Source organism: Ceratocystis lukuohia (assembly GCF_044167205.1).
Source record: "Ceratocystis lukuohia strain C4212 chromosome Unknown Supercontig7_pilon, whole genome shotgun sequence".
Taxonomy (NCBI): domain Eukaryota; kingdom Fungi; phylum Ascomycota; class Sordariomycetes; order Microascales; family Ceratocystidaceae; genus Ceratocystis; species Ceratocystis lukuohia.
In genome coordinates, this window is record NW_027263526.1 from 2525000 (window position 1) to 2545438 (window position 20439).

The following is a 20439-nucleotide window of genomic DNA, read 5'->3' on the forward strand; positions in this document are numbered from 1 at the left end:
TTCCCTAGATCAACAAGGTGGACATCGGCGGGGGTTAGCCCCCCTCCCCTTTGCCAGCTCAAACAACTCTGCCAAGGTGTGATGCTTAAGCGTGTCACAGAGGCGATGATATAATACTCCAAAACACTGGATGATAAACCATCAAACTCCCCCAAGCTCATCAACATCCTTGTTGTCGGTAGAACTTCGAATTCCTAGGTATTCAACGAACTATCGCCGACACTGACAAAGTTTCCGAGCTCGATATGCTGAAATATTATTACAAGCAACACATGAAGTACAAAATAAAGTCCAATCTCAGGAGTGATAGGCCTAAGCCTTTTGTCGTTACACACGGTGGGAGGGCCCAGATTCTTACTAGTACTTAAATCCGTAGCAGCAACAGTGCACGACAATGAGTCTCGCATGGTCACAGCCAAAGGCCCTACGCTCTGCTCTCACACAGGATGCTACTGAAGGACGAGAAAGTGTCTATAGGTCCTGCCAATGCACAAGCTATTGAGCTTTGCTTCGGAGGACGAGGTGGATTCTTTTGCCGAACACGATTTTATAGGACTTCAAGAGACTCACCTGGGTCTACATTGGCTGGAGGAACTGATTTCGAGGCCACTTCTAACCAGTTCCAAAGTCGTCCTGAATGCCAAAATTAGAGTCTACTCCTAGGACTAATGCCAAGCCTTGGACCATCCTTGATGATCCTGATAATGATAATCGCATGCACTCTTGCTAGTGGGTCACTTAGGCCCAAAGCAATTGGATAACAACACAGCATGTCATGAAGCTCCCATTCAGACAATTAGATTATCATAGCACTTGTCGCAATCTCATGACTATACAATCGATACAATAATCTCTAACCTTGAGCCATAACATAGGCTCTAGGCCTGTCCTATACAGATACTCTCAGACCTGTTCCAATGGCAAATTGCACCTACTGCTCATCTTGTGAGTAATTAACCACACTACCTTCTAGATATTCATGAGGATTTTAGTACTCTAGATCCAAGAAATGCACCTAACAATGAGACACTAGTAGTCCCCACATTCAACTACGTTTATTGTTATGCCGGTGGTGGTAACTGGATGCGTACATGATACAAGTAGGACAATGCCTTTGAACTATTTCTGAGAAGAAAATGTTAAGGGTTAGACCCTAAGTATAAGTGCAAAGGATAAGCCCAAGTCTTTTTGTGCCAAAAACACTTGCTAGCTCACTGAAGAACACGGTGGCTAGTTCTACAAAAAAAGCCAAGTTGTTTAAAAAAGCGATGGTGATGCAATCGCGAACTCGTCTTCTTCCAGTAACAGCAAAAATCTTGTGTGCAAATTAAAATAAAAGATAATTTTCAGATAATTTTCAGATAATTTTCAAATATACCTGATGGTGAACCGCTTTGGCCTTAACTCCCAAGTAATCAACTAACCAGCCTCATATGGTGGTGGGGGTCCCACAAAATGCTCAAAGCAGCCTTGAAGGGTCGAGAAAACATGGCGCACATGAGAAGTAACAGATATTGAACATATCAGGGTCTACCACAAATTCAGTAGATAGTTTTCTGGTGCTGCCATCGTCTCTGAAGATTTGATGAGGTATTTATTCTCAGTGCTCTGTTAGATATGTCTACGAATAGGACATACTAGCCATAGATACGCCTGCTGTTTGAGGTCCATGGCTTGTTCAATAGCCAAGCTGATTGACAGGCCTATATTCAGACACTTATGCTTTCAGCCTGCAACTGGCTGAGAGTAGAAGGTTGATGCGTCTCCTGTATCAGCATCATCATCATCATCATCCAATGGCAGCACAACGCGTCCTTTAATGCAGTTGGCGCTTCTTTGGGGAAAATGAGTGAAGGACCATCAGCTGCAGCTTCGCCTGCATGCTTAGCCTGCAATCCCAGTGGTTTTCATTGGCCGGGCGAAAGGCCAATGTCGTATTGCAACCCCAATACACGTCGGGGGGGGGGGGGGGAGGGGGATGGCACATAAGGCATCAACCAGCGCCTTTCCCAGCATCCATATGGCGTAGTCGCGCTCCGATCGAGTCTTTCTCACTTTCTTACTCCTTCACTTGACCAGAATATCCAGTTTTCGCTTTGACGATACTTCTATAGCCTTCGATTTCCTAGTTGTGGCTTCTCAGATATTCATCTACTCTAACCTCAGTCTCAGGCTACCCTTTCTTGGGCCCCCCAAAAGAAGATGAGCTCAGCTACGCAGCCAGATAGAAATGCCCAGCCATTCAAAGTCCTCTCTCTTGGTAGGCTATCCCTCTCTATCTCCACCTCCTATCTTACCACTAACAATCACAGATGACGGGGGCATTGGCGGACTATCCAGTCTTTTAATCCTTGAGAAAATCATGGAGAACATCCGGGATGCCGAAGGCCTTCCCGACATTCCGAGGCCCTGCGAGAAATTTGACCTCATTGGCGGTACAGGGACAGGAGGGTAAGGCCTGTGCCATGCTTGTGTATTTCTAGAATGTTATTAACAGCCTCCCTACAGCATCGCTGCGATCATGCTTGGCCGACTGGGCATGTCAATTGATGATTGCATTAAGGCATACAAGGAATTATGCAATGCGGCATTCGCTCCAGGAGAGCAAATATGGCCGATGCGAATCAGAACGAAATCAACATCAAGTATCTTGACTGCGAACCTGGAAAATGCGCTGAAGAAGGCCATTCGGGAGAATTGCCCTGTCGAACAATGTGCCCGAGAGCGAGAGGAGGACGCTTCTAGAGTCAATACATGTCGACATGAAGACGAAAAGTTCCTTGACAAAAAATGCCCCAAAACGTAGGTTCTAGCCCTCTACTCACTCGCAAGAGCATAAATCTAACCTTTCACTATTCTTATACAGCGCTGTGCTAGCTACGACGAAGGTCAACATCGACGCACGCCCAATACTTTTCAGAACGTATAAAGCTACTACTAGCTTGTCAGAATGCAAGATATGGGAGGTGGGCAGAGCTACATCTGCCATGGCCAAGCTTTTCAAGCCCATCAAGCTAGGCTGAGAAAGAGAAAAGTTCATAAATAGCAGCTTCGGATATAGCAATCCATGCAGGATCCTCATCAATGAGGCGAAAGAACTTCTTTCAGGCCAACAGGAAATGCTGATATTGAGCATCGGCACAGGTCTAAGTAGTGCTATTGAGATGGGCAATACGAAAAGATCCATCAGAAGAAGTCTCGAGAAAATGGCGACTAGCTCTAGAAGAGTTGAAACTGAGCTTAAAACAGAGCACTCCAGCGAACCGCAGAAATACTATCGGTTTAACACAGCCAATGGCCTGGAATCATTCGCCGCTTCGGATTGGGTCGAACCGTCCGAGGTGGCAGCACATACAAAAAATTACCTCAACGAGCAAGAAGCTGATATTAAAAGATTCTCCAAGGTCTTGATTAACGGCTTTACCCTGGTATCAGGGAATCCAGTGAGGCCAGATGAGTCGGATGGTAAGTGGAACACATTAGAAAGGGTTACAATGTTTACCAGAATTAAGCTAACAACATTTACAGGCTCCGTCCCAGTGTATCATATCCCGTTCCACGAAAACCTCAAATTCGTCGGCCGTCAGGACATCCTCTCCCAATTGGATGACAAGCTCTTCACTCGGACCGGCTTTCAGCAAGTTGCGCTGGTGGGCTTGGGTGGCATGGGTAAAACCCAGGTAGCCCTGAAGTTTGCGTATACAGTGAAGAACAAATACGCCGACTACTCTGTCTTTTGGCTTACTGCTGCCACTATAGATGGATTTCGCAATTCTTGCAAGGAGCTCGCTGCGGCACTCGGAATCGACGCATCTGATCGTGAGGATCCACGGATACTCGTGAAGAACTACTTGGATGCCAATGTATGTGGAAAATGGCTGCTTGTTCTCGACAACGTCGATGATGCTAGTCTCTTTAATGCTCTTGCTAAAGAGAACAGAATCGGCACTTTTCTGCCACAGAGTGACCAGGGGCGAATTATGTTTACTACAAGGTCTAAAAGTGTCTCGTGGCTGGCTGTTAAAACCGATAGCCTTGAGTTGGAAGAAATGTCCTCGGAGGAACTCACCACTATCTTGATGCGCAGTATGGAGGTTCATAATAATCAGTCGCACATACACGATGAGCATTCAATCAATGAGCTTCTTGACGAGCTATGCCATCGCCCGCTGGCAGTTGCACAGGCTGCGGATTACATGGCTATCAACCAGATACCCGTTGCTGAGTATCTCGAGCTCTTGAGAGATTCAAACGAAGAGAAAGTTGAACTCCTAACACATCATCATCCGGACAATGTGCACTTGGAGGATTCACAGGGTGCTGTGGCCACCACCTGGTTCATTACTTTTCGGCACATTCAAAAAACTTCATCCGATGCCGTGGATCTACTACGCTTTATTGCAAAAGTCGAGGCGAAAGCCATTCCCCAAACGATGTTTCCAGTCTCCGAGAAAAAAAAGTCAATGGTGGATGCCATCGGTGTATTGTTAGCGTTCGGCTTTATCCGCAGACAAATGACCAATGGCTTGTTTGATATGCATAGCCTAGTGCACTGGACAACCCAACTGTGGTCAGAAGGCCTAGAGGACGACGAAGAACACACTCTGAATGTTGTTGGTCACATAGCATCAATATTCCCGAGCGACGAGTGGGAAAATCGATTTCTTTGGCGTCAATACCTACCTCACGCGTTGTGTGTTGTCAAGCATGAAGAAGCCAGTGGCGAAAGCATGACTGAGCTGGAATTCAAAATTGGCTTATGTTTACGACGCGATGGTAATATTCGGGATGCTGTGAGAATGCTTGACCATGTGGTAAAGAGGAAGGAAAAGACTCTAGCAGCTGATCATCCTTCCTATCTGATGTGTCAACATGCCCTTGCAAAAGCATATCTCGATGATGGCCAAACCGAGAAGGCGGTTTCAACGCTTGAGCACCTCGTGAAGACAGATGAAAAGGCTCTAGCAGCTGATCATCCTTCCCGTCTGACGTTTCAATATGCCCTTGCATCAGCATATCTTCGTGATGGCCAAACCGAGAAGGCGGTTTCCATGCTTGAGCATGTCGTGAAGACGGAAGAAAAAGCTCTAGCAGCTGATCATCCTGACCGTCTGAAGTCTCAACAAGTGCTTGCAACAGCATATCTCGATGATGGCCAAACCAAGAAGGCGGTTTCCATGCTTGAGCATGTCGTGAAGACGCAAGAAAAAGCTCTAGCAGCTGATCATCCCTCCCGTCTGGCGTCTCAACATGGGCTTGCAAGAGCATATCTCGATGATGGCCAAACCGAGAAGGCGGTTTCCGTGTTTGAGCATGTCGTGAAGACGAAGGAGAAAGCTCTAGCAGCTGATCATCCCTCCCGTCTGGCGTCTCAACATGTGCTTGCCCGAGCATATCTCGATGATGGCCAAACCGAGAAGGCGGTTCCCATGCTTGAGCATGTCGTGAAGACGGAAGAAAAAGCTCTAGCAGCTGATCATCCTGACCGTCTGGTGTCTCAAATTGCCCTTGCAAGAGCATATTATACCAATAACCAGCCTCAAACTGCTATTGAACTGCTTCAGCGTGTTGTCAAATTAGATGAAATATCCTCGTCGCGCAATCCCAAGTACCGGCTACAGGCAAAAGAACTCCTTGAAGAATGGCTCACTCTTAAATCTGATTCTCAAGATTTTTCTGATTGAAATGCTTTTATCCCCTCCTCTTCTTCTTTTAACTTCGTTTGCCAACATTGTGTTCAATGGTTTTTCTGATTTCAAATTGGAACCGTGCATATAAGCCAACCCAGGATGAAATTTATGACATACATGATCAGCATACGCCGCACTCATCTTGTACCTTCATGATAGCTATCTCAATACAAACGCAACAACCCATTCAATAAATCAAATTTATGCGCTATACTCTTCTGCAGATGACTCAATTGCTACTTGACATGTTCTTAAATTAATGATTAGGCGTGCTGCAGACACCACAATGCCGAATCCCAGGTCGCACTGACCTATCTCGACCACCGTTCTTCGACACTTCCGCCACGACCTGCACATTAACATCCACTTGATCCATTCATTGCTTCCCTTTCTCAACTCTCATTGACCTTCCCTCCAGAACCGACTTAGCAGTTCATTCCCATGCTCAAGGTCCTTGACCCCAGCCTTCAACAAGGCAATCTCATGTTCAAGTATCTTCGCTCCTTCAGAACACGACCCTATAGACTCTATATTTGACTCTAGGGAGCTACTTTTTTCCCTTCCACCTTGTCTCTAGAGATACTCTGACTGAAATTGAGCCTCAAGCAGGGTCACTGGGGCTATTGACGCCTAAGTGGTTGGTGGTTCAGGATAAAGTAGATGAGGCGAATGAAGTGGAGTGGTGACTTTCGTGGCCATCGAGAATCAAGAGATGACGGCGGCTATTTCGTCGCCTGGCTGTGTAGCGATCAAAGTGCTGAAGCCACCTAAGACCAGTCTTGTTATCGGTCCACCAATTTTGAGTCGTCGCAATACCCCCATCACCCAGAAAGTTGCTTTCTCGGTACCAGTTGGCGAGGCGATATTGGCCTACACCGATGATGAACGGAATGTTCGCCCAGGCATCTGCACCAACCGCTTGAATGGCCGTAATCCATTCCCGCTTTCCACGCTGCACTAACTTTGGCTTTCCACGCCTATCTATGCCTGTGAAGACCATCCCGCTCTGAACTATGCCCATCATAAAGCCAGTCTCATCAATGTTGTAGAAATCATATAACCGTCCGTCATACTTTGCCATTGTGTTCTCTTCACACTTAGCTTTCTAGTAGTCATCTTTCCACACAAAAAAAAAGGAAATCGCGCCCAACGCGTGCCAACTGGTGGCACGCCGCAGTCGACAAGCAATTGATCGGCGGTTTCTTTTACACCACACAGCCAGAGGGAAACCTCGCGGATCTAGGCTCACAATGAACTGAATAGTTGTCCGTTCCTCGAGATCAGATAGTCGATGTGATTAGAGGATCCAATCATGTCAAGGTCGAATGCCATTCTGCCGACAATGAAGCCTATGCCCAGGTCTGCAACACTTCCAATGCTTAGTTTTGGGTTATTTTGAAGGGCTTGAAGAGCAGAAAGAGTTCTAGTCTCAGCATTCAGGCTTGGCACATCTAATGGCTGGGGAATGAATTGATCAAATGAAAAATTGCATGTAGGAGGGAAAAGTGCAACGCATACTTGCCTGCGGCGGATGCTTATCATGTACGTTACATACTGTCTACATCACAATAACGAATATCAAATATCAGCGCTAGATGCCTTGGTACCCTTTTCAGTATCTAAGCTTGATTTAGATGTAATAAATGCAGTGCCACCATTACACCTTATACACGCCATAGCGTGAACTCAAGCTCTGTAGCTTTTGGCTTGCCAAAATACACCATGTTCCAACAACATACCACCAAATGTACATAGATCCAACGAGCCATCGAACTCTGGCCAGCTCACGCTGATTTACACGGCTGCCACCAGATGCCGGTAATCTCTAGATTTGCGTTCGACTTGTCTACCTAAAATCCAACAGCATCGTTTGTAAGTTGCACTGCGCCAACGTATATGATAGGTTACTGTCTCAGGGAAGTGAGTGTCTCAAAAGCCTTAACGTTAATAAAACGCGCAAGAAAACCACTACAGACCACTTGATTAATTGAAACCACTCGCTATACTTTTTCCTAGGCATTCCAATTACTCCCTGGCACGTCCTTACATGATGACCCCAGACATCGCAGCAACAAACCTCCTATCGTGCCAACCTCCTTTGACCACTACTCCTCGACAGTTTAGCTATTGTCTGCACATCAACACCCTTTTTATCAACTGCTTGCCTTGCTTCCTTTGCCCTCGTCAACCGTCTCTTCTATAGTCTGGTCCTTTTGCCCCCCGGCGCCGGCTTAGTATCTCATCTGCTTCTCGACGGTCTTTGGCCTCAGCCCTTGAGAAGGCATTCTCATGCATAATCGCCGCTTTTCTCGTATTAAGAGAGTTCAGGGCTACTATCATTGACGCTAGAGAGCTGTCTTGATGCTTTCCAAGTCTTCTTCCGAGGTATTTAGACTAATATCCAGGTTCAGACACGGTCTTTAGGGTCCTTGAGACCCAAGGGGCGGACACTTCGGCCGTCTCGTCAACCGTCGTTGGCGTACGTGGTTGCACATCAACCTTTGAAATCATATTTTCTACATCGAGAAGAAAGCCCGCCTTCTTTAAAAGCCCCCCTTCAGCTAGAACTCAAGATTGGCTGGTGTTTGCAATACGATGGTACTATTCAAGATGCCGTAAGAACATTGAGCATGTAATGAATATAAGGGACAAAACTCTCCTGGCTAGCCATCCATCACTTCTAGTGTCTCAAAATCCGCTTGCAGAACCATATCTTGCTAAAGGGCAAATCAAGAAGGCTGTTTTGTTTCAATGATTCAGCATGTAGTAGAGCTGAGATGAAATGGCTTATCATTGATTTACCTGCTACTTCTATGTTCTCAGCGAGCCCTTGCAGCGCATACTATGGCATTGTTAAAGTAAAACTTGCGAGGACGTACTGAATACCCTAGCAGTAGAAGAAGAGTCACCCATGATTTCTTGGCTCTAACTATCATGTTTGTCTGATGATTGATTGGAATTGTCAGTAACCCAAGTCAGGGTTACCAGGATTGCTGGCCCTGATATAGTTGGCCCAAATGTTAGGGTTAGCATCAGACATAAAGGGCCTTCTTCCAGGGCCCTGTTAAAAATGTGGATCTCGACCGATTCAAATATCCCTCACCTAAGCGCCCGGACTGAGCAAAGGTCATGGAAATGGCCCTTCGCTTTGCATTTGCTACAAGCGGCTATCTCAATCGTTTTGCGTCGCAATGGCCAGCGAGAGCGCGTCGCTGAACTCAGTCAAGAGCAACAATCCAGCCGGTAAGCGCTGGCTCCGATTACCGACACATAGAGGGGCCATTCGCCTCTTTGAAAACGTTGCGAAACCACAGGAAGTTTTGGTGATAGAGATAGAGGACCACCGAAATTATAGGCAATACTAGAGAAATGGCTTGCACGCAGCCCTAGTTCCAACATGGCGGCAGGTGAGGTATCTTCGCCGGATCGCTCCGTGAATCCCCTTCAAATACAATTGAACTTTATTAAGAGACAACTCCACATTGGCGAGATTAGGGTTACGTGACGGGCTGCTCAAGATCAGTGCCAAGTTATTCCGTGTTCGTTCGCTGCGTATCCATGAGTTGGGGATTTTGGAAGCGAGGGATGTATAAATGTTGTGGAGATTCCAGCTCCACTCGGAATAACGTCGGGTAAACATGTTATGTAGATACGTGGCGCACGATGTTGTGAAGAGATTTAGAACTTAGTCCTCAATCAATTCGAATGAAATAGACATATGTCATAACAATAAATATTGTTGCGTGGCGCGGTATATATGTCAAGTGGCGTCCCGTCCCATACGTGCCCCACTTATCCGAACCCATTGTGGCTGAACACGTGACAGGATTGACACCACAATGCAAAAGGAATAGTTCCAGGTCGTAGCATAGACTTAAACCTTTTAATAAACCAACTGATTCAACATTTAAGATCTATTCTACAAATATTCCTGTCGATGCTGCTTTTATTATTGTCATTGCCTCATGTAGCTGTTAATGAAGCTCCTGTACTCCTGTAACGAACGGAATAGATATACACACTGTCACACTGTCCTTATCTGAGCCCGGCAAAAGAATCAATGAGATGGCTTGGACTGCACCTGGACTCGAGTCTTCTCTTCAACAAGCACATCGCACAGGCCATTGCAAGTGTCAACCGGTTGGCAAATGGCTTGAGGTATCTAGCCGGCTGCTACAAAGAAGCAGACACAAAGAGCACGCTCACAGTGGTACGGGCCTGCGCCGTGAGCAAAGCGCTCTTTGCAGCGAGCGCCTGGTCTGGGCTAGAGACAACGAAAGAGGCAGCAGAGAAGCTGAACATCTCGCTGAGGAAGTGCCTCCGAGCAGCTCTCCCCATATACCGTACGACACCAAGGGAATGCTTACACCATGCCGCAGGCATTCCTCCTTTCGAAATCCTCCTGGGGGATGAAAAGAGGAGGGAAGCCATACGGTGGGGGGCCTTTTAGACTAGTTGACATGCGGTCGTCGCAGACCAAAAACACCAGGAGCCATACCCAACAAGGACGCCTTCAGGCAACAGCAGGCGGAAAAGCCTTCTAGCTGCTAAGCCGGACCCTAAAAAGTCATAGGAGATATTTGAAGCTGACGCACACCTGCAACCGGTGACTGGCCAAAAGTGGTAGCGGAAGATGACATCAACCACGCTGCTTCCGTCCCGCTGTATTGCTATGGAAAACCAGTAGGTAGACGTTAAATGGTGCAAACAAACAAAAGACCCCCATTTCATGCTGTGAAACAACAGTAGGTAGACGTTAAATAGTACAATAACCCAAAAAATGGCAGGCCTTCTTTGGATCTTCGTTCTCACCCTCGCTTTGTATTCACTTGTCGAGGCCTCAACCCCGACTCTGCATTATAGCCCTTGCCTTGCCTTGCCTTGCCTTGTTATTTTTATTTTTACTACTTGAACAGAGCAGAGAAAGCACTGCTGGAACCTTACTATTGGATGCCCTAGTTTCGACGCTTCACACCACCACCAGCCTAACAACAACTTTATCGCCACAAGTGTCACGTGATGCGTTGCGTCTGCCTTGTTGTTTTGTATTGTTACTTTCCATCTCAGTCCTTCAATCTTGTCTGCTAAATCCATCGCCGCGCTGCACTTTGACTCAAAATGGCTCTCACAGAAGAGCAGATCAAAATCATTTCAGAATATCCTTTCAAAAATAGCCTTGGCTATATGCGAGAAATATTACGCATCAATGTCGAAAATCTACAGAATGAAGATATCACAGACCTTCTAGTAACTCTTCTTGTATCTCCAGCGGTAAAAAGACTTCCTTCTCCTGATGGAAACCGTAACATGGCGGAAAAATTACTCTCGATTCATCAGAATTTCCGAAGGGGTGCAGTTAGACTCGACGCATTTCGTCCTCTTGTCCGCCATGTAGTTGACAAATCTGCTGACACCGACATCTGGGAAGCTGTATTCAACATCAGCAACAACCTCGGCATTTTCACTCCTATCCCCGCCAGCATCGCCTCGACATCCAGAGGAACTTTTGAAGAGATAAAGAACTGCACCTTCCGCAATGTGGGGGGCTTCTGGGAGAAGTTCTTTGATCCCAAGAGGTGGCGCAGAGAACAGGAGGCAATGCTCGAGGGGGTGTTGACCGCGCACGATGGAAAGAAATGGACGGCCTTCCCGAAGGTGCCTGACGAAAAGCTGGTCTGGGACTGGCTTCGCTCTCTGGAAGAGCGCTTCTTGGACCACGCGCCGTACAGGCTCCACACCACCAAGACCGCCGACCAGCTCCAAGAACGAAAAGGACATATGAACCTTTTCTTGCGGAGCCCAGCTGTAGAAAGGAGCGATATATTTTTCTACAAGCACGTCCTTGTTATGGGGGAGCAGAAGAAGTCCTACCACCCAAGCAGATTCGAGGTCGATTTCCCTCGGCTCACACGCCATGTTCAGGGTGTCTTCACTGACCAGCCGACCCGCCGATTCGTCCACGCCTTCACTCTTTATGCTTTCAAAATGGAACTCTGGATCTTCGATCGGTCAGGGGCGTACAGCTCGGGTACCTTCGACATCCACGATGAGCCGGACAAATTTGCGCGTGCCCTTGTTGGCTATGCCACAATGGATGATGATACTATGGGCCTAGATACGTTCATGGAGCGGCGGGATGGGCATCGCTACGTCACCTTAGATGATGCAAGTAGCAAAGAAACAAGGCTCTGCCTGGACAAGCTAATGATTCGACAGAAAGCCATTGTGTGTCGCGGGACAACATGCTACAAGACGCAGGACAGCTACGTTGCCAAATTTTCGTGGACACCGGATAAGCGCAAGCTTGAGGTGGAACAACTGAAACGGGCGGAAGCGATGGGTGTCGAGGGCGTGGCTAGGGTTGTGGCACATCGTCAAATCACTACTATTGCAGAGATGCGGGAGGGACTCCGATTCTCCGCAGCCCACCCTTTTCGGAGCGAGGACGTTTACTTTCACGATTCACTAACAACCATGGGCATGTCAACCAAGCGCAAATCTTCAGCTGATCACACTTCTAGCAATGCATCTGGGTCAAAGAGGCGGCGGTCTAGCAATACGAAGCCGAGTCTGTACACACCGGGCGAGAATCTGTGGGAGAACAGGATCTACTCCTGTCTTGTCGTCTCACCAGCCGGTCGTGTCATCAGCGACTTTAGAACCATCAAGGAATTGCTGGAATCTGAGCGGGATGCGATCAGAGCGCATCGGTCTCTCTATGTGACTGGTAAGATCTTGCACCGCGACATCTCTCCGAACAACATTATTATCACCAACCCCGAAACAGCCAATGGCTTCAAGGGCATGCTCATCGATCTTGACTTGGCCAAAGTACTAGACAGTGAACCGAGCAGGGCACGGCACCGGACCGGCACGATACAGTTTATGGCGGTGGAGGTACTGCGCAAGAAGGATCACACCTACCGCCACGACCTCGAGTCGTTCTTCTATGTCTTGCTTTGGATGTGCGCACGCCAAGCATGGAGTAATGGATTCGCTGGTGAAGAGATCCCGCGCAAGAAAAGCCGCCTCCGGAAATGGGACATTGGGACATTCGAAGATAGAGCACGATTTAAGCAAGGTCATATGGCTGTAAATGGTCTTAAAAAGATTATGGTGGAATTTCCAGAGGCGCTGGATGTCGTGAAGCCGGTCTGCCTGAAGATCAGGAATATCCTTTTTCCTTATAACAAGGACATGTGGATGAACCTTGGAACACCTATTGGAGACCCTGACCAACTTTACAATCCTATAATAGCTGCCTTGAACGAGGCTATCAGCAAGCTCTAGCTAATGTCAAACAATTATTTTACCACTACATGCAGGGATATGTGACCTTGTAGGAAGGAAGTCATGATGGTAAACAGCCGGGTAAGTGAATATGTCGCTGTCATCTGGCAGTTGAAGGCCTCCATCGCCATACTTGTCCAGTGCACTCCTATACCACATGTCCCGATGGAATCCTTCTTTGCTAGCATTTACACAGATCCCATGACTGCCTTTCATTACTTATCTTGCCCTTCACACAATCTAATAAGGTATCGATACTGTAGGAGAACTACCGAGACAGAACAAGGGTGTAAGGTTAAGTGGTGTGGTAGGTCATCCTTGCCATATATCCGAGTCCGAAACGACTGCTTGAGCCAATAAGTCTCACCACAGCCTACTATGTTTGAAAGCAAAGGCAAAAGGTCACGCATGTGGCCGGGTTTAATCTCATTCTTGTAGAGGCTCGATCAAGTGGGCATGTAGGCCGCAAACCTTGGTTATAAGTCAACGCTGTGGCCTCTCGGCGTCTTGGCAGAAGCTTGACAGTATCGCAAAAAGTCTTGCAAAGACAGAGAAGGGGAGGATTAGACATGGCCATTTGTCAGCTTCTAAGCCATGTGTGTGCAATGGATATAGTAGGGCGGGAGAGGCTAATCGAAGGGACTTGGCTAGAGTCGAGCGACAATCTCTAAGGGTGGATGGATCACACTGCTTGCCTGTAGCAAGCCTATGGGAGCATCATTCTCCGCGCAGTAAGATCTACTACACATGGCAGGTAGCTGAAGCTGAAGATATGTGCTGTTCATGCTGCCCTTGAACCACGAGCAGATCGAATGGAAGGGGAAGAGAGAAGGGAGGGAAAGAGGAAACGTTTGCAGGATAGGAAAGAGATGTCGAGGAGGGCTCCATGAGACGGTGCGGAGGGAGCTCTACTACCGGCCACCAGCATAACGGGAAAAAGATTAAACGATGCGGCAACAGCCATGCATATGGAAGGACAAAACCGCTGTACTCCGCCGGGGCCTTTTAGACTAGTTGACATGCGGTCGTCGCAGACCAAAAACACCGGGAACCATACCCAACAAGGACGCCTTCAGGCAACAGCAGGCGGAAAAGCCTCCTAGCTGCTAAGCCGGACCCTAAAAATTCATAGGAGATACTTGAAGCTGACGCACACCTGCAACCGGTGACTGGCCAAAAGTGGTAGCGGAAGACGACATCAACCATGCTGCTTCCGTCCCGCTGTATTGGTATGGAAAACCAGTAGGTAGACGTTAAATGGTTGTAGGTTTTAGGGTTCAGGGTCACATGACAATCTGACCCTGACCCTGCTCTGAGATAGACTTACGAAGCGCCAGCTTCGGAAGTCTGTCACAGAGTGTAGAATAGATCTTAAATGTTGAATCAGTTGGTTTATTAAAGGGTTTAAGTCTATGCTACGTCCTGGAACTATTCCTTTTGTATTGTGGTGTCAATCATGTCACGTGACCAGCCACAATAGGTTCGGATAAGTGGGGCACGTATGGGACGCCACTTAACATGTATACCGCGCCACGCAACACAGAGTTTGCCTCCTTCTTCATCAAGCTTTTAAAGTCAGAGAATCCACATACATTTTTAGGATAGCTATTCATACGAGACTCACGTATCTATATGCATCAACGTGAGTGATTATAGCGCTTGTTTACTGTGGTCAATAGCTGCAGGGTTACAACTGCCGTATCATAGACGCAGGCGTAACACCCACATGGTGCAAACAAACAAAAGACCCACATTTCATGCTGTGAAACAACAGTACGTAGTACAATAACATCAAAAATGTCAGGCCTTCTTTGAATCTTCGTTCTCACCCTCATTTTGTATTCACTTGTCGAGGCCTCAAGCCCGACTCTGCATTATAGCCCTTGCCTTGTTATTTTTATTTTTACTACTTGAACAGAGAAAGCACTGCTGGAACCTTACTATTGGATGCCCTAATTCCGACGGTTCACACCACCGGCCTGACAACAACCGTATCGCCACAAGTATCACGTGATGCGTTGCGTCTGCCTTGTTTTGTGTTGTTACTTTCCATCTCAGTCCTTCAATCTTGTCTGCTAAACCCAACGCCGCGCTGCACTTGGTTCAAAATGGCCCTCACAAAACAGCAGATCAAAATCATTTCAGAAAATCCTCTCGAAAATAGGCTTGACCATCTTCGAGAAAGATTACGCGTCGACGTCGACAATCCACTGCACGAAGATATAATAGGCCTCCTAGGAGCTCTTCATGGATCTCCAGCGGGATTCAGCCTTCCTTCTCCTGATGGAAACGGTAAAGTGGAGGCCAAATTATCATCAATTCAACAGGGTGTCCGAAGTGGTGCAGTTGGACTCGACGAATTTCGTCCTCTTGTCCGCCATGTCGTTGACAAATCTGCTGACACCGACATCTGGGAAGCTGTATTCAACATAATCAACAGCCTCAGCGCCCTCACTCCTCCCCCCTCCAGTGTCGCTCTGAAATCCAAAGAAACACTCACGAAGCCCAGCTCGAGCCGACTTGCCGATAGCGAAACGCGTGTTATTGTCGAAGCAGAGCTTTTCGAAGAGATAAAGAATTGCACCTTCCGCAATGTAGGGGGTTTCTGGGAGAAATTCTTTAACTCTGAGAGCTGGTGCATAAAACAACAGGCAATGCTCAAGAAGGTGTTGACCGCACACAATGGAAAGAAATGGAAGGCCTTTCCGAAGGTGCCTGACGAAGAGCCGGTCCGGCGCTGGCTTCAGTCTCTGGCAAAGCGCTTCTTGAAGCAGGCGCCATACAAGTTCCACACCACCAAGACCGCCAATCAGTTCCAAGAACGAAAAGGACAGGTGGACCTTTTCTTGCAGAGGCCAGCTGCGGAAGGGAGCGATAAATTTTCCTACAAGGACGTCCTTGTTGTGGGGGAGCTGAAGAAGTCCTACGACACAGGAAGGTTTAAGGCCAATTTCCTCCAGCTGACACGCCATGTTCGGAGTGTCTTCGCTGACCAGCCGACTCGCCGATTTGTCCATGCCTTTTCTCTTTATGGTTGCAAAATGGAACTTTGGATCTTCGATCGGTCAGGGGCGTACAGCTCGGGTACATTCGACATCCACAGCGAGCCGAAAATGCTTGCGCGTGCCCTTGTTGGCTATGCTACAATGGATGATGATACGATGGGGCTGGATACGTTCATAGAGCAGCAGGATGGGCATTGCTACGTCACCTTGGATGATGCAAATGGCAAAGAAACAAGGCACCGGCTGGACAAGCTAATGATTCGACAGAAAGCCATTGTGTGTCGCGGGACGACATGCTACGAAACGCAGGACAGCCATGTGGCCAAATTTTCGTGGACATCGGATAAGCGGAAGCTTGAGGTCGAACCACTGAAACAGGCGGAAGCGATGGGTGCCAAGGGCGTGGCCAGGGTTGTGGCACATCGTCGAATCACCACTGTCGCAGAGATGCGGGAGGGACTCCAATTCCCTGCACCCCACCATTTTCAGGCTGAGGACATTCAGTTTGACGATCTACCAACAACTACGAGCATGTCAAGCAAGCGCAAATCTTCAGCTGATTGCACTTCTGGCAATGCATCTGGGTCAAAGAGGCGGCGGTCTAGCAATACGAAGCCGAGTCTGTACACACCTGGCGAGGATCTGTGGGAGAACAGGATCTACTCCTGCCTTGTCGTCTCACCAGCCGGTCGTGTCATCAGCGACTTTAGAAGCATCAAGGAATTGCTGGAATCTGAGCGGGATGCGATCAAAGCGCATCGGTCTCTCTATGTGACTGGTAAGATCTTGCACCGCGACATCTCTCCGAACAACATTATTATCACCAACCCCGAAACAGCCAATGGCTTCAAGGGCATGCTCATCGATCTTGACTTGGCCAAAGTACTAGACAGTGAACCGAGCGGGGCACGGCACCGGACTGGCACGATGCAGTTTATAGCGATAGAGGTACTGCGCAAAAAGAATCACACCTACCGCCACGACCTCGAGTCGTTCTTCTATGTCTTGCTTTGGATGTGCGCACGCCAAGCATGGAGTAATGGATTCGCTGGTAAAGAGAACCCGCCCAAGTATAGCAGCCTCCAGAAATGGGAGATTGGGAGATTCGAAGATATAGCACAAATTAAGCTAGGTCATATGACTGTGAATGGTCTTGAAGATATTATGGAGGAATTTCCAGAGGCGCTGGATGTCGTGAAGCCGGTCTGCCTAAAGATAAGGAAGATCCTTTTTCCTTTTAACAAGGACGAGTATATGAGCGTTGGAACACCTATCGGAGATCCAGACCAACTTTACAATCCTATAATAGCTGCCTTGGACGAGGCTATCAGCAAGCTTTAGCTAATGTCAAACAATTATTTTACCACCACATGCAGAGATATGTGACCTTGTAGGAAGGAAGTCATGATGGTAAACAGCTGGGTAAGTGCAGGTAGCTGAAGCTGAAGATATGTGCTGTTCATGCTGCCCTTGAGCCACGAGCAGATCGAATGGAAGGGGAAGAGAGAAGGGAGGGAAAGAGGAAACGTTTGCAGGATAGGAAAGAGATGTCGAGGAGGGCTCCATGAGACGGTGCGGAGGGAGCTCTACTACCGGCCACCAGCATAACGGGAAAAAGATTAAACGATGCGGCAACAGCCATGCATATGGAAGGACAAAACCGCTGTACTCCGCCGGGGCCTATCCCCTGTGCTGAAAGCCGGAGGCCTTTTAGACTAGATTACACGCGGTCCGTCGCAGACCAAAAATAAAAACACACCAGGTACCCAATCCTGAAACCCCGCAGGCACGCCCTAGGGCTATGCTGGACAGAGCCATCCTGGCCCAAGCGCCAGACCCTAAAAAGTCATAGGAATCGCTCGAAATCCAAGCAAACCTGCAATTGCTGACCGCCCAGGAGTCACTGGAAGATGACATCAGCCAGCAGCTCCTGTCCGGAATATTCCGTCGTATTACTGCGAAATAATTGGTAGGTAGACGTAGAATAATACAATACAATACAATACGACGGCGGAATCTGCCCACCATCCGGCCTCATGATACCCATAAAAACCGCAGAGCGTGTGTGGAATGCCAACAACACCGGTTGAAATGTCAATGTGCAATTTGACGAGTAGACGTGTTCATAGTCGCAGAAATATTGACCCAAGCTTAACTTCTATAGTAGCATGGGAGGTCTCTCTCCTTTCCCCAGTCCCGCACTCGTAGAACTACAAGCCAAGTCACCCCAGGGCCTAAGAATCCAAGAAGGTGAATCACTATCAGCTACATCACCGATACTTCCGCTATTAGTAGCTCATACGACGAGCCAAATTCATCATGTTGATACTAGTATACAGGTTCGCAGTCATCATAAGAATACCAACAACAGTTATACACATACCAGGTTACACCGATTCCTAGCCCATGACGGATATCTAGAGATAGGCGTTTCGTAAAAACTATTGCTTTTTCGTTGATTACCAATGACACTTTTAACAATACAAATTTCTCTTCTGCCCTTGACTCATCTAAAAGTCGTCTCCGCGGCTGATAACTTCCTTGACAGTAGGACGTAGCAGAATAGTCTATGGCCAAACAAGGTTAGATAGATACTCACGGACACCAGACCATCCTTGGACAGTGATAAAAAAAAACTTACATGCTCGTACTGCGCAGTGTACGATCCCTTTTTGTCGACCAGCGGCGGGTAAGCCTCGACAATGCCGGCGGAAACAAGGTTGTTGAGCTACAGGCAGGCACGTTAGTCAGCAGGTTCAGCCAGTCGATATAGACCAAGACACGGAAAAACTCACGCCCAGCAGGTACTTCTCCTGGCCCAGCCGGTCCAGATACCGTCTGCAAAACGGCAGCGTGCCAAAGTTCTTGGTGATCACATTTAGCAGCTGCTTGGCTGATGACAACCGCAGTGGCACATTGCTTGCGTCACCAGTCTTAGCATAGTGCGACGTCTCCATATCCTCATGCACATAACCGTTGCCAGTCGAGCCAAACGTCTCAATGGCAAACACGTCACCCTCCTCCATTTTAGTCATGTCTTTGCTCTTGACAATCGGCACGCTCTTTGTGCCGTGGATGCTGTAAGGCAGGATTGAGTGGCCATTCAGGTTGCGGATCGACTTGACCGGGTATGTCGTGCCGTCAATTTCCACCTCGTAGCTTTCCATGACCTCCTGGATGTAGCCACCAATGTCGCCCACACGGACATCAATGCCCGCCTCACGAATGCCTGTGTTGGTAGCATCCTTTACAGCCTCGAGCAGGGGGTTGAATTTGTCCTCGAAAGCCATAGTAAAGGCACTGTCAACAATGCAACCGTTGACGTGCACACCAAAATCCACCTTCATGACGTCACCCTGCTGCAGAACCATCTTGTTGCCAGCATTAGGAGTGTAGTGTGCCGCGCAATGGTTGATGCTCAGACCAGTGGGGAAGCCCATACCAGCGATTAACGCATCGCCCTCTTCAAGCCCAGAATGGCCCGTCAGCGCACGTACGCTGTCCTCGATGCTGTTGGCGATATCAGTTAGGGTCTGGCCCGGCTTGATGGTCTTTTGCGCATGCTGGCGCACTTGGCGATGCACTTCGGCAGCCGCCCGGTAGTCGCTCAAGAAATCGGCCTTGATGTTGTCAAGATGACGCTTCTCCTCATTTGTAGTGCGGAAATTGTTTTCGTTAAGGTATTCGACCTCCTCGCCCTTAGGGTAGTTACGACCAGGGAACAGCACTGATACGGGCACTGTAGGCGGGGAAGTCTGCTCCTTGGGTGTAGCCTTCTTCTTCTTCTTGGGCTTTCTCTTCTTCTTTTTCTTAGCAGCGCCGGTTGCCGCGGGGTCAGTAACGCCCTCGTTTTCGCTATCGTCACCGTCCGAGTCGGCAGCGTTGCCATTGGCTGCAGGATCAGCCTTTTCAGCCGCCACGGCCGGAGCGGAGGCGTCGGTCACTATTTGCGCCGAGGCATATAATGTCAGCCAAAGCCTACAGCAATTTCTTCATCAGAGGTGTCTGAGGCGGAAAGAAACGAATATGGTGATTGGGGATTGGGAGGACTCCAACTTACCGCTCAGCTTTTCAAGCGCCTCAGTAGGAGCCTGTGCAGCCATGTTGATTTTAGGGGTCACTGGATTCTTCCTTATTTACGCAGTGGACTATCAGAGGACTTGGTCGATCAACCCTCTGAGCTTGGTGGGAAAGAGAAATTTGTGTTTGTCCTGCATGCAGAGAAGCACTTTGGCCCATGTCCGCTTTGATTACCTGCATGTGCAGCTGGCAAAGCATTGTTACGACAGCTGACAACAGCTGTCACGGGATTCATGCATACTTAATCGCCCTCGTGCAACGTACTGCAACACCTCATGTCTGATCACCACTTGAAGCTACCAGAAAAAAACAGTTCATCTTTGCGTCGTTATATCTATTACTCCTAGATCCTTGAATTCGCATTCCTTACTTCT

At 48.1% G+C, this 20439-nt stretch overlaps 5 protein-coding genes across 5 annotated transcripts; 3 read left to right on the forward strand and 2 right to left on the reverse strand.

Annotated features, from left to right (window-relative positions):
* Positions 1-2202: 2202 nt before the first annotated feature.
* On the forward strand, positions 2203-5684 carry HOO65_070566 (putative acyl transferase acyl hydrolase lysophospholipase; the record flags this gene model as incomplete). The annotated part of the gene is made up of 6 exons (XM_071004842.1): positions 2203-2260; positions 2313-2451; positions 2509-2802; positions 2867-2923; positions 3074-3465; positions 3529-5684. The coding sequence occupies 6 exons, from the start codon at positions 2203-2205 to the stop codon at positions 5682-5684; spliced, it is 3096 nt and encodes a 1031-aa protein (XP_070857284.1).
* Positions 5685-6336: 652 nt separating this feature from the next.
* HOO65_070567 (uncharacterized protein) lies at positions 6337-6771 on the reverse strand (the record flags this gene model as incomplete). The annotated part of the gene is made up of 1 exon (XM_071001371.1): positions 6337-6771. One exon carries the CDS (start codon positions 6769-6771, stop codon positions 6337-6339), a length of 435 nt encoding a protein of 144 aa, XP_070857285.1.
* A 4037-nt stretch (positions 6772-10808) lies between these two features.
* On the forward strand, positions 10809-12980 carry HOO65_070568 (Protein kinase domain protein; the record flags this gene model as incomplete). The annotated part of the gene is made up of 1 exon (XM_071001372.1): positions 10809-12980. One exon carries the CDS (start codon positions 10809-10811, stop codon positions 12978-12980), a length of 2172 nt encoding a protein of 723 aa, XP_070857286.1.
* A 2108-nt stretch (positions 12981-15088) lies between these two features.
* Positions 15089-17326, forward strand: HOO65_070569 (serine/threonine-protein kinase Sgk2; the record flags this gene model as incomplete). The annotated part of the gene is made up of 1 exon (XM_071001373.1): positions 15089-17326. The coding sequence occupies one exon, from the start codon at positions 15089-15091 to the stop codon at positions 17324-17326; it is 2238 nt and encodes a 745-aa protein (XP_070857287.1).
* A 1169-nt stretch (positions 17327-18495) lies between these two features.
* On the reverse strand, positions 18496-20088 carry HOO65_070570 (Methionine aminopeptidase 2-1; the record flags this gene model as incomplete). Its single annotated transcript, XM_071005010.1, has 4 exons — positions 18496-18552; positions 18627-18713; positions 18781-19928; positions 20046-20088. 4 exons carry the CDS (start codon positions 20086-20088, stop codon positions 18496-18498), a joined length of 1335 nt encoding a protein of 444 aa, XP_070857288.1.
* Between the last annotated feature and the right edge of the window lie 351 nt (positions 20089-20439).